This window comes from Diadema setosum, chromosome 4, assembly GCF_964275005.1.
Source record: "Diadema setosum chromosome 4, eeDiaSeto1, whole genome shotgun sequence".
NCBI classification, from domain to species: Eukaryota; Metazoa; Echinodermata; class Echinoidea; order Diadematoida; family Diadematidae; genus Diadema; species Diadema setosum.
The window spans coordinates 5,843,097-5,854,896 of record NC_092688.1 but is presented as its reverse complement, the minus strand read 5'-3'; the positions used below and the strand labels follow the sequence as shown (position 1 = coordinate 5,854,896).

General features: G+C 39.1%; 2 protein-coding genes across 2 annotated transcripts; both read left to right on the top strand.

Annotated features, from left to right (window-relative positions):
• Positions 1-432: 432 nt before the first annotated feature.
• Positions 433-1,521, top strand: LOC140227441 (homeobox protein Mix.2-like). Its single transcript, XM_072307845.1, has 2 exons — positions 433-633; positions 1,051-1,521. The coding sequence occupies exons 1-2, from the start codon at positions 433-435 to the stop codon at positions 1,519-1,521; spliced, it is 672 nt and encodes a 223-aa protein (XP_072163946.1).
• A 4,488-nt stretch (positions 1,522-6,009) lies between these two features.
• Positions 6,010-7,101, top strand: LOC140227440 (uncharacterized). The gene is made up of 2 exons (XM_072307844.1): positions 6,010-6,210; positions 6,610-7,101. The coding sequence occupies exons 1-2, from the start codon at positions 6,010-6,012 to the stop codon at positions 7,099-7,101; spliced, it is 693 nt and encodes a 230-aa protein (XP_072163945.1).
• The last annotated feature ends 4,699 nt before the right edge of the window (positions 7,102-11,800 follow it).

Sequence of the window (11,800 nt, the reverse complement as noted above, 5' to 3'; positions counted from 1 at the left end):
AACAAAGGCGGATAGTGTGACAAGTGAATAGGGATGAGAGGCGCAATGATTAAAGCGTACGCACCGCACGCGAGCTATCAGGCTATTTGTTAGTGCATTGTCGAAATAAGCAGTTTGATCTTTGCCGACAAATTAATGACCATCCATGACTGGTCAGAGGTGGCTGCTTTTGTTTAAAGTGAAATAGATCTACCGCCTCGTCCATCCCGTTAATCCAATTGGTTACATAGTTCGACCAATCAACTTTTCCCATACCATACATGCAGCCCAGATATAGGAATTAGCTTTCCATGAAATGAAAACTACGTACAGGAATCAACTGAGATAAAGGCTAATCACAAGCAATTTGTCCTCTTACCCGACTGAAGATTCGAACACGATTACCCGTCACTGATCCCTCAAGCATCTCTAAGGCTATAATCGCTATCCAACATGGCTGATTCGTCGCTCTCACTTCTGCCTCACGTCCCGATGTCTGCTCCTTCCAAGCGACCTCGTCCTCGACGTAAGACTAGGTTCACCGAATGGCAACTCGAGAGACTGAAGGCCGAGTTCGACATCGACCAATATCCCGACATCGTTTCCAGGAAGAAACTGGCTGCTACACTGGGCCTGAATGAAGACAGAATACACGTAGGTTTCATTGTCATACGGCATATTATGTGGCATGAAATTATGTCGACGAATATTTAAGTTATCAACTAATTGAAATCATTTCAATTGGCGTTTAAATGACACTACATATTAATATTGCTGATAGTTCGAGTTTGTTACTATGAAACATCCAATTCAATTATGTGAAGCAGCATATAGCATAATAAGCAGGACATTATAGGAGCAAATAAAATAACCTCTTATTGTCAACAATTCTTCTTGCTTATTATCGAATAAATACTGATTCAGTTTCTATACAAACAAATTGTAATCGAATCTGTCCAACTACAATTTCCCTAGAGGCCGAATTGATCAGGCTTACGGTATTAGGATAGAACAATAGATTGTTGTTTTGTTTGTTTCTTAATAGTCACATTTCATTCATTTTCTTTCTAGGTCTGGTTTCAGAACCGTCGCTCACGTCATCGTCGATCCTCCCTCAAGTCCTTCTCACCTTCCATCGACAACCGTCTCGACGTTGCTGAAAGTGAGACCGACTGCCTGCGTAAGAGGAAGCACTTTGCTACAAGCGACGTCATCGACCAGGAGAACATACCGCCGCCCAAGAAGTTCTTCATCAACCACTCACCGATGTCAGTCGATTTCCTGTCTCGTAGCAGCCGATCACCGGGTTCCTGGTCAATCTCCCACATCAGCGAGGAACGTGACATCATAAGTTTGCAGCAGACGACATCTCATCGAAAGCAGCAGGGCGCCACCAATCCCTTGATGTCCGCAGACTTTCTCTCCCGAAGCAGCCGACCGACTTCTTCGTATCCATCGCCGTACCGTGAAGGGAGTCTCTACCACAGCCCGTCGCCATTCTACATGGTTGGTCACCCCTACGCCTTCGTTGTACCGCTCTGAACGCTGTGATGCTGCCGAACTTTCGAAGGACTGACGTATCACCATTGGAGTCTCTATTACCGCAAAGCTATAGACCATCGCCATCCTATGTATTATTAATTTTGTCAACGATTTCAGTATTTATTAATAATCAGGCCTCGTGGAATTTGGACATTCGTCGTGACGAGTCGTTGTAAAATGTGTTCTATGGTGTTCTGTGGAGCCACGGTTTTGTTTGCGTTATCATAGTGATGCAATATGACTTTCAGCTTTGAACAGAATTCTGAGTAATGACTGTAAATAAATTCAATGCACCTGTCTATTACCAAATCAATTTCTTTGAACAAATTTGTTATTCAGGAGTAATTTTTACTTTAAAAAAAAAATAGCATACATGTGTGGCTGGATGACTTCGTATAAGTAGTCGTTTGTGCGTGCGTGTGTGCGTGCGTGTGTGTGTATAAATATAGATGTTTGATCTGTATGGTGAGTGTCTGTGCATTTGGTGTATTTTGTTTCTGTTTTGACTGGTTTGTTTAATGAGTATCACACAAATTATGCAAAAGGAAAAGGGTGTGAAAAGGCAAATACACACACACACTCATAAACACGGACATATCACACGCACACTCACACATATGATAAGTAGTAAGCGTTTTATTGCAATTACATCAACAGAACTCAAACAGCATGAACCTGAGTTCTGTTCTATTTTTGAGATATATGTATGTATATATATATATATATATATATATATATATATTATTTGTTTTTTACTTACGAAGTGAAGCTGTCATTTCGCCTTCTTATTTTCAAGGGTTCATTGTGTACTCGGGGTGAAGCAAGTCTCATTAATTTCATCATGAGTCTATATTATGTTTTCTTCACTTTTATCTACATGTATTTACATAGTCAAGAATCGTTCACTTCCATTTATCAGATATAAAAATGTTCACTTCCTCTCATTTATATTCTCTCTCTTATCAAAAAGCAGGTTTAACATACAAGTTTACATACACGATACGTTGATATAATTATATACGTACACAACCAAATGCATAATGATATGCTTACATACGCACACCGATACTTAGGACCTATATAGAGGATTGAATGAACATCAATAATGTATAGGAGATGATGACCCATCCTCTCTGTACAGTAATTGAACGTAACCTGTGTCTAGCACTATCAGAACAATTCAACTTGACTGATGGAAAGATAACACGATTGACATACTATGGCCATGATTGACAGGGATACATTACCCCACAGTAATCTTCGGCAAAACTTTGATCTCAACTCTTTATTGGTCAAACAACAAACTTCATTCTATACGATCTGCTCCTTAATTTCTTGCATCCTGTCATGAACAAAAGCAAACACGTGATTTAATAGGGATCATGATAAGATCATAACAACCACAGGGCGCGCGTTTCGAGTGAGAAGAAAGCAAAGAGATTAGTGTAACCTTTGGAAGAAAGCCACAGTGTCTCAGTATATCAGGTATATTGCTTTGTGCGTGGGTTCAATTGCCGTGCGGTTCTCATCCTGTCAGTCTATTCCTACATCAGCCAGTGAAAGAAACTCGAGTGATCAATCACTTATGATACGAACTACGTCTCATCCAGTCTGTGCCGTTATTACCCAACCTCATTGGTCCTTTGATTTGACCTGTCAGACTTTCTCTGCATGGAAACTTATGAATTCCCAAACGATAACTGGTCATGCGGTGACTCGAAAAAAAAAAATCACTTGGCTGCATACATCAAAAGTTCTTACCTAACATGCCTTATAATTTTCAAACATGGCTGATTTATCACACTCTCTTCTCGATCACTAAACTCTATGTAAACTATCGATAGCTACACAGAAATCAGTGTTCTCGATCACACTTCGAAGTCCTTTCCTACCAAGCGACATCGACTCCTGACTATATGTTCAGCAAATTGCAGCTTGAGATTACTGTTAAAGTGAGCTTTAAATCCAGCCTCGAATATTATTCATAAAATCAAAGAAACAAACAAAGAAGTCGAGAACATTGAATGAATCGGACAGGAGTCAAACGTGATTTGACAATTGAATATTTCTCTTATTTCTTTAAGGCAAAAGAGTCGACGTTAGTACCCCATATACATTATTTATGCGTATTATATTATTACACAGTGCTCGACATTAGCCACTACCAGGTGGCCCGGAATCACAGAAAAAAAAAATTGTTGGGCCACCAAAATCAAAGAAACATACAAAAAAGTCGAGAACATTGAATGAATCGGACAGGAGTCAAATGTGATTTGACAATATTGAATATTTCTCTTATTTCTTTAAGGCAAAAGAGTCGACGTTAGTACCCCATATAAATTATTTAACTTAGAATCTATTCATTTTCTCTATTTCTTTTTTTCAATAGTGACTGTGTGTGAGGTTGTATTTAATAACAACTTCACTGTGTCTTTTTTGGTTTGATTTTGACTCCATTTACTAGAGTCATCTTGAGCATGGGCGAGAATCTGGTTTTGGTCTTCACAAACATTTTCAGAGATGAATTATTTGGAGATTAAAACTGACTGCTAGTAAGTCTTACTGATGCCATAGGCAGATTTACCATTACGTGCAAATTACCGATACACTTATACCAACGTCCAATTTCAACACTTTTATTTGTCATTTACTGATAATTTTAATCCAAACTGAAGCCAAAAAGCAACCTGACACTGAATCAAATCTTACTCTGTACCAATTAAGAGACCCAAGGAGGTTTAAGAGACGGAGTTCCAACTGGCTGTAATTATTCAAATAGTTGTCACTTTTCTATTGATATACAAAAGAATTCCACAGGTGCATCTGTGCCTTTGGTGAAGGGGTTTGATGCCGCCGTCTGAGCAATCTGAAGATTCATTTTGAACGTTAACTTAATATTTGCTATATTTTGCTTGTTTATCTATTAAATGAAAAGAAATGTCACTTAATGATAGAGCTCATTAAACAAAGGTCAATTCCTTCAAGAAATATGTGCAAAAGTGTAAATATGTGCAAAAAATGTAAATATGTGCAAAAAGTGTATATATGTGCAAAAGAATTCCACAGGTGCATCTGTGCCTTTGGTGACGGGGTTTGATGCCGCCGTCTTGCTGAGCAATCTGAAGATTCATTTTGAACGTTAACTTAATGTTGGCTATATTTTGCTTGTTTATCTATTAAATGAAACGAAATCTCACTTAATGATAGAGCTCATTAAACAAAGGTCAATTCCTTCAAGAAATATGTGTAAAAAATGTAAATCAGAGCTGTATCATGTGAAAGTGTTTAAAACTGTACCCTCCCGGAAAGCCGGTTTTTCACTTTTCCACTTAATTCCTCCAAATAAAACTGATATGGAATAATCTTCGAGTATAAAATTCTATATCAATAGATATACCAGATTAGTGGCCGGGCACGGCCAGTCGAGTAATTTTCATTTTTATTTCATTTATACATTTCATTTCATTTCATTTATTTCCACAACTTGCATAACTGGTTAATAAAAGAATGAACAATACAGGACAACATGTCAATCATATGCAATACAGGGTGTGGAGGAAGAAGCAAAGGCCGTTGACCTGTCAAGGCTTCTCCCTAGTAAACAGTAACAATTGTGACACAATGCAAAAAAAAAAATTCATTTCATCTTTTTTTTTGCGCAATTTCTATTCGCGCATCCCGTGTCTTTACCATTATATACCACCTATTTTTTATAAGTAGGGATGGCGAAAAGTAATTACCATCACAAAGACATATTTTCGTTAGAAAGTGGCTGATGATTATGCAATGAGACATGAGTCAATTGTCTTCCTATCTGCGCGGCAGATCCAGTTTGTCACATGCTTCAAATACTTTCGAGTGGCGGCATCGAACGTGACTTCAAAGGAAATACGACAGTTGTGACTCCATTCTCTTGAACCTCCTTGAGAAACCATACAGTGATGCTATCCAGGATCTGCAAATAGAACCATGTTCTGTAATAATCGACTGTACGACGAACGCCGGGCTTAGTCTATTGTACCTCTACTCCTTTTGTTCCTTGTCGATCTTAAGGTGCTACAAGGGTATTGTTTGGTTTACAGGCAGCAGACAGACAATCAGCCCGCTAATGAACAAAGGAAAAGTCATACCTCTCTTGTAACAATGTGTAATTTGCGACATAGATTAGGACACTCGCACTCCTCTTTGAATAGCTGAAGTCGGTGGGCATTCATGAAACTAAAACTTTACCGTATTCGCTAATCCTGTCACGCCTATTGGGCGGTTTATTGGACCAATCAAATAACTCTGCTTATTAAGGGATTGCGAAAGTGGCGCTTGGCTTCTCCAATTCATTAGCCACTTAATCACTGGAAATTTACCAGCTACTTTGGTACTATCACCGCACTTCATTTAGATTTTCTTGAAGTTAAGTCGCACCTTGAGGGTTTTCCTACAAACCGGCATCTTTACAAAACCAAACCAATCCAAAAACAAATCCAATTCCGTATGGCTGATTCACCGCTCTCCGTTCTCCCCCAAGTCTTGACGTCCGTTCCTAACAAGGGCCTTCGTCGTCGACGTCCGACCGTGTTCACCGAATGGCAGCTCGAGAGGTTGAAGGCTGAGTTCGACATCGACCGATATCCCGACATCGTTTTTAGAGAGAAACTGGCTGCCTCACTCGGCCTCCATGAAGACAGAATACAAGTATGTAAAAGCAGGACCATGTAAAATAATTGCAAGACTAAAGATGTTCATTTCATTTGTTTTAGAGCGTGTATAATGAAATGCAATTATGATACACTGCCTGTGCCAAAATCTTAATCTGCAGAAATATTAGACTGGAACCTGTTTAGTAACAGCCAGAATATCAAAAATAATTCTATCATATTTTCCTCCCTAGCTGTAACTCTTTTTTTTTTTTTTTTTGTTCGTCAGCTGCATCAGAAACACTTTCTATCCTAGAACTACATTCTACTGCAAACGATTCTCAAGTGAACATCGGGTTTATTCTTACTAGGTTTTGTAATCATCGTGTGCATGTTTGCTTTGTTTCTGGATGAATAAGAAGTCCAAAACGACATGTTTTCATTTCTTTATCTTCAGGTCTGGTTTCAGAATCGCCGTTCGCGCCTTCGTCGAGCTTCACTCAACTCCCTCTCTGCTCGACCAGACATCAGAGACAAGAAGATCGACATACCAAGCGACATCGCGGGACCGCAGTTTGCGTCCAAAGGAAAGCGTAAGCGATCAACGGAATGCGATGTCATCGACCAGGAGAACACACCGCCGCCCAAGAAGTTCGCCATCAACGATTCACCGATGTCAGTCGATTTCCTGTCTCGTAGCAGCCGATCACCGGATTCCTGGTCGACTTTCCGTATCAGCGAGGAGCGTGACGTCATCAATTTGCAGCAGACGACATCTCATCGAAAGCAGCAGGGCGCCACCAATCCCTTGATGTCTGTAGACTTTCTCTCCCGAAGCAGCCGACCGACTTCTTCGTATCCATCGCCATACCGTGAAGGGAGTCTCTACCACACCCCGTCGCCATTCCACATGTTTGGTCATCCTTACGTCTTCGTTGTACCGCACTGAACGCTGTGATGCTGCCACACTTTTTATAGGAATGACTGAGATGTGATGTGTAATATCACATGTTGAGATATTTGTTTGACTCTTTGCTGAAAACAAACCCTTAAGCATGCTTCCGAATTCAGAACTCTGTTGTTGTTGTTGTTTTTTTTTTATCTGAGACACTCGCGATGATTCTGACGTAGATTCAGTAATATTGCTGTTTATAATGTTTATCCATAATAAACGTTGTCTTTTGACATGTAGATCTTGTTCGTTTCAAACTGTTTCATTGTGTTGGCATTTTGAGAGTATTACATGGTTTTATTTTTGTTCATGGATGTATGTATGTGTGGTAAGTTACACTGTGTTTGCGTGTGTGTGTGGAGCATGTGAGCGTGTGCGTGTGTGTGCATTAACGTTTATGTGATAAAGCTCTTGAAGAAATTGAGAGTGAGGTGAAAATGGAGTTATGATGAAACAGTGTAGAATAATGGCAGAAATAGGTCAGGTTAAAAGCAAAAGAAAAAAAAAAACCTCCGTGCGACTTTGATTAACACGCACATACACACAGTAATCTACACGCAGCACATACACAGCTCATGATATCATGACAGGTATTCTTTTGAATTCTTGCCTTTAACAAATCTACAGGAGTGAAGAAGAAATTTGTTTGACACAAGTTTATACCAGGAGGATATACTCTTAAAAGAATATAAAGCAACACTTTTCGAACTGATGACTTAACTTTTCCATGAAAAAGTGTGAATTCCTGCAATCTCATTTTGTTTGTCTTGTCGAAAGAGAGATATAGGCCACAAAGACACGTTTTATGCAAATTAGTCGCGGTAATCGATGTTCCCATGACACTACAAATCTTTAAGGTTGTGCATGAAAATAACATGGATATTATTTTTTGTTAATAATTTGACTAACAAAACACAGCAAATGATATATATATATATATATATATATATATATATATATATATATATAGTTAGTTAGAAGAAGTAAAGGTGCAATTAGTTAAGTTGAAGGACATGAGACCATTATTTTGTACAGAAATGCTAAATCAATATACATTAAATATAAGTCAGTGGAGGTTTATGTGCGTCATATCATCACCTCATGATAATGTAAGTTGTCCGATATCAGTCTGATTGCTATCATCATTTCCAGATCATGATATGTTAAACTTCGAAATTTGTTGCATGGTTTCATTCTACTCTTTTTGGTGGGAGGGTGGTGGAAGGGATTCTGATACTAAAGACACTTCATGGCCGATGCCATGTTTTAAAAAGTGTGGGGGTACTTCCAGGCTTCATCAGCTTATCCAATTCCGGGTTTCTTCAGCCGACAAGCCAAAAAACTAAAAATAAAAATCTTGTGCCACTTCGCGGTTTCTCCAGTTGACAAGCAAAACCGAGCCCTCCGGCTAAATACTGGTTAGTGCAGGTAAAGATTGAGCAAAGATTATTGTTAGGGTTAGAGTTTGGTTTCAGGTTAGGGTTAGAGTTTTGGTTAAGTTTAGGGTTAGGATTAGGTTGAGGATTAGGATTACAGCTAGGGGAAGTGTCCGGGGTAATTGCCCAGGGGGTATTTGTCCTACACACCAATCATGCCAATATATGTTTGATTTTGACGAGTCTTTACCATGCAGCGTCAACTTTGACACAGATTGGAGCTGCACTTCACTCTTGACAAGTATTTCATATGATGAATCATTGGGAGATTCTGTATCAGCATTATTCTGAGTCAGACTCGTTGATATATAGTGCCAAAATATCATTTGCTTTTGATGCTTAAAATTACCAATAAAGATGAATAATTTAGTCCAATGTTTTCCTTGGCGTTAACCGGCAGCTGCAATTCTAACTAAAAACTCGCTACCATCAATACACAAAGAACAAATAAGGAAAACAACAACAACAGCATCAAAAGTATAATCATTATGACTGTGGTAAGGATCGGTTCATTACATTCGAAGTTTAGACTTATGACATGGTAGGAATGTCAAAAGTGTTTCTAGTTTTTCGATAAAATGTGAAGGACATGTATTCTAAATACTGTGTAATATGGCTTTTCTGTAATCCAACAGATTGAGAAAAAAAAAGCTTTTTGTTTTTCCCCGTCCATGGTTGTTGATAAAGGGCATCGTTTTAGAGTAAATAAAACATATCTTCGGCAGAATGTTTCACAAATCTAACTGGATTTATAGTAAGTTAAAGTAAAAAAAAAAAAAAAAAAAAAAAGCAAAAAACAAAATCCTGCTACGTTTTACAGTTCATAATTATAGATGTTTCGGAGATTGTTGATCAAACATAATATTCTCCCCGTCCTATCTTTATCAAAGTCTTTTGCAGACTGTCACTGATGCATATGTCTCAAATACAAGTTTAATTCTGGCGCGAATTTACTCTGGACCACCACCAAACCCCAACCCTAAACCACCCCACCCCATCACCTTTAGAAGGTTACAGAGACATCAGAAATAAAGTTGTTTTCTCCATGATATGCATTAGAACATCAAACGATTTATACATCACCACACTATCTAGACTCTTTAAATTCCCATGGTTTGATATACTAAGTCTCTGGAATTAAAAAAATATATATATATATGTTGATTATACAACAGACGGATAAAAGACGGAATTTTCTGAATATCCAATTGTCTCATGTTACTCAGATACTCGTCGAAGTGATCCTTTAAAAAGACGGCTTTTGTTAATACATTTCTCTTCAGAGTTTAATGTTCATCAATGTCAGATGAATCGCTCACTATACATGGCGAATTTCATTATACGCTGTTCTTATTCATTCAAGCGTATATGGGGCACAATCATTATGCGATTTTCAGATAAACACAGTCATAAGGTGGTACATTGAAACAATGGTTTAAACCATGGACAAAGACCACATTTTTGTATGGGGCGCCAAGTGTCGCATGGCCTATTTCGTTGCGAAGTCAGTCATTTCGTTACGAGATGTTAACATTTCGTAACGAAATCGGCCATGCGACACTTGATTCCCCATATAAAACTACGGTCTTTATCCATGGTTTAAACCATGGTTTCAATTGTACCGCCTTCATGAATTCGGGCCATAATGTTTGAGATATGGGGAAAACCCGCTTCTAAGTTCTATATAATAGAAGCGGTCAGAGTGAACGGTCACGAAGAATAATGCAAACATTATTCTGAAAGCTGCTTGAATCGCCGCCATTTTGTCAGTGCTGCATAGTGCACGTCTCTGTTCAAAAAACTTACTCTTCATAATTATTTTGTTTGGGTCTTAGTCTTAAAAGTAAGACGACATTCAATATCATGAATGTGTTCGCCTCCGCTGAACAGACAAACAGGTTGTGATCCCATACTTCCGAGCGGGACTTCGGAACCAGACATAAATCAGCAATATTGAACCGGGAAGTACGGCATACTTGGTAAGCATACGAAACGATCGATATACACACATGCATGTTACTTGTGCCTGACACTAGTGTTACAAAATTTGATGCATGTTTATCAAATAAGCTTACGATTGATTCTCCTTTTTTTGCTAAGTCAACATTTCTGTTACGATTTTGTTGCTTTTGGTTAAAATGTATTTATCATCATCTCCCTAAAAAGTGATGTCTATATTTTCTTGTCGAAAAATGAAATAAAAATTGTATTGAACTGAATATAAATCATCGTCTTAGGACTTTATCCCAAAAATTAGTGTAGAACGATCGGCGTTTGCGAGATTAAGAGACATGAGTAGAACTTGGTACAGGTCAGACCTCTTTAGAAGTTCCCTTTTTACTGTGTTAACAATGGCTTGCTCAATCACGTCATTTTCATAGCTTAAACGACTGAAACACAGGAGAGAGGTGGTTATTCATGGTTATTTTTGAACTCTTTTATAGTGTCAGCAGATAAGTTACTAGTTACTCAAAGGGCGTTTGTTGTGATGTGCTGCTAATTGACTCTATGAAATAATGATGTTAGACATATCACCTTCCTTAAGATGCATTTGAACGAAATTGAGTCCCCGAAGTTGTTAACATGACAACAACATTTCAGATACATCAGCAGACTTCGTTACGTACTTTGTAAACTATATGGTTGTCTTCAAATCCGATACTACTAGCCGTAACCAGCTTGTCCACCGAAAAGACCCCGCCCTCCCGTATAGGCGCGATGGTGTTGTTTACAAGATCTCATGTGGGGCATGTGACAAGGTCTACATCGGCGAAACGGGTAGACCCGTCGGCGAAAGAATGCTGGAACATCGCAGAGATGTCAAGCTCCGACGCACTGAGAATTCTGGAGCTGTTGCAGAACATGCTTGAGACTCGGAGCACCCACCGAATTGGGAAGAGGTCAGGTGCATAGCACAAGACAAACAATGGTACGCGCGGCGCGTTAAAGAAGCTATTCAGATCTGCTTGCACCCTAACAACATAAACAGGGACAGCGGAATTGATATTCCGGATGAATGGTTACCTGTCATCCGCCGCCATGCTCTCCCCCTCCGCAGCCGACGGGGACGGGATGGCAGCCCCCGTAGAGGCTGAGTTAAGTGCTTACGCATCACCGCATCGTACGCTGTTATTTACTCTGTCTTTGTTTCCTAGGTACGACGTCCGCAATTGATAATTCCCGCCACAACTTAAGAATATTAACACGTGACAAAAGAGCACCGGCGGCGGGAAGCATCTTGATTGGCTGACCGTTATCGC

Excerpts from the sequence above, each read along its gene's own strand:
- LOC140227441 (XM_072307845.1), top strand. The coding sequence starts at position 433 with ATGGCTGATTCGTCGCTCTCACTTCTGCCTCACGTCCCGATGTCTGCT. Across the intron at positions 634-1,050 it reads TGAATGAAGACAGAATACAC|GTCTGGTTTCAGAACCGTCG; the intron begins GTAGGTTTCATT and ends TTTTCTTTCTAG.
- LOC140227440 (XM_072307844.1), top strand. The coding sequence starts at position 6,010 with ATGGCTGATTCACCGCTCTCCGTTCTCCCCCAAGTCTTGACGTCCGTT. Across the intron at positions 6,211-6,609 it reads TCCATGAAGACAGAATACAA|GTCTGGTTTCAGAATCGCCG; the intron begins GTATGTAAAAGC and ends CTTTATCTTCAG.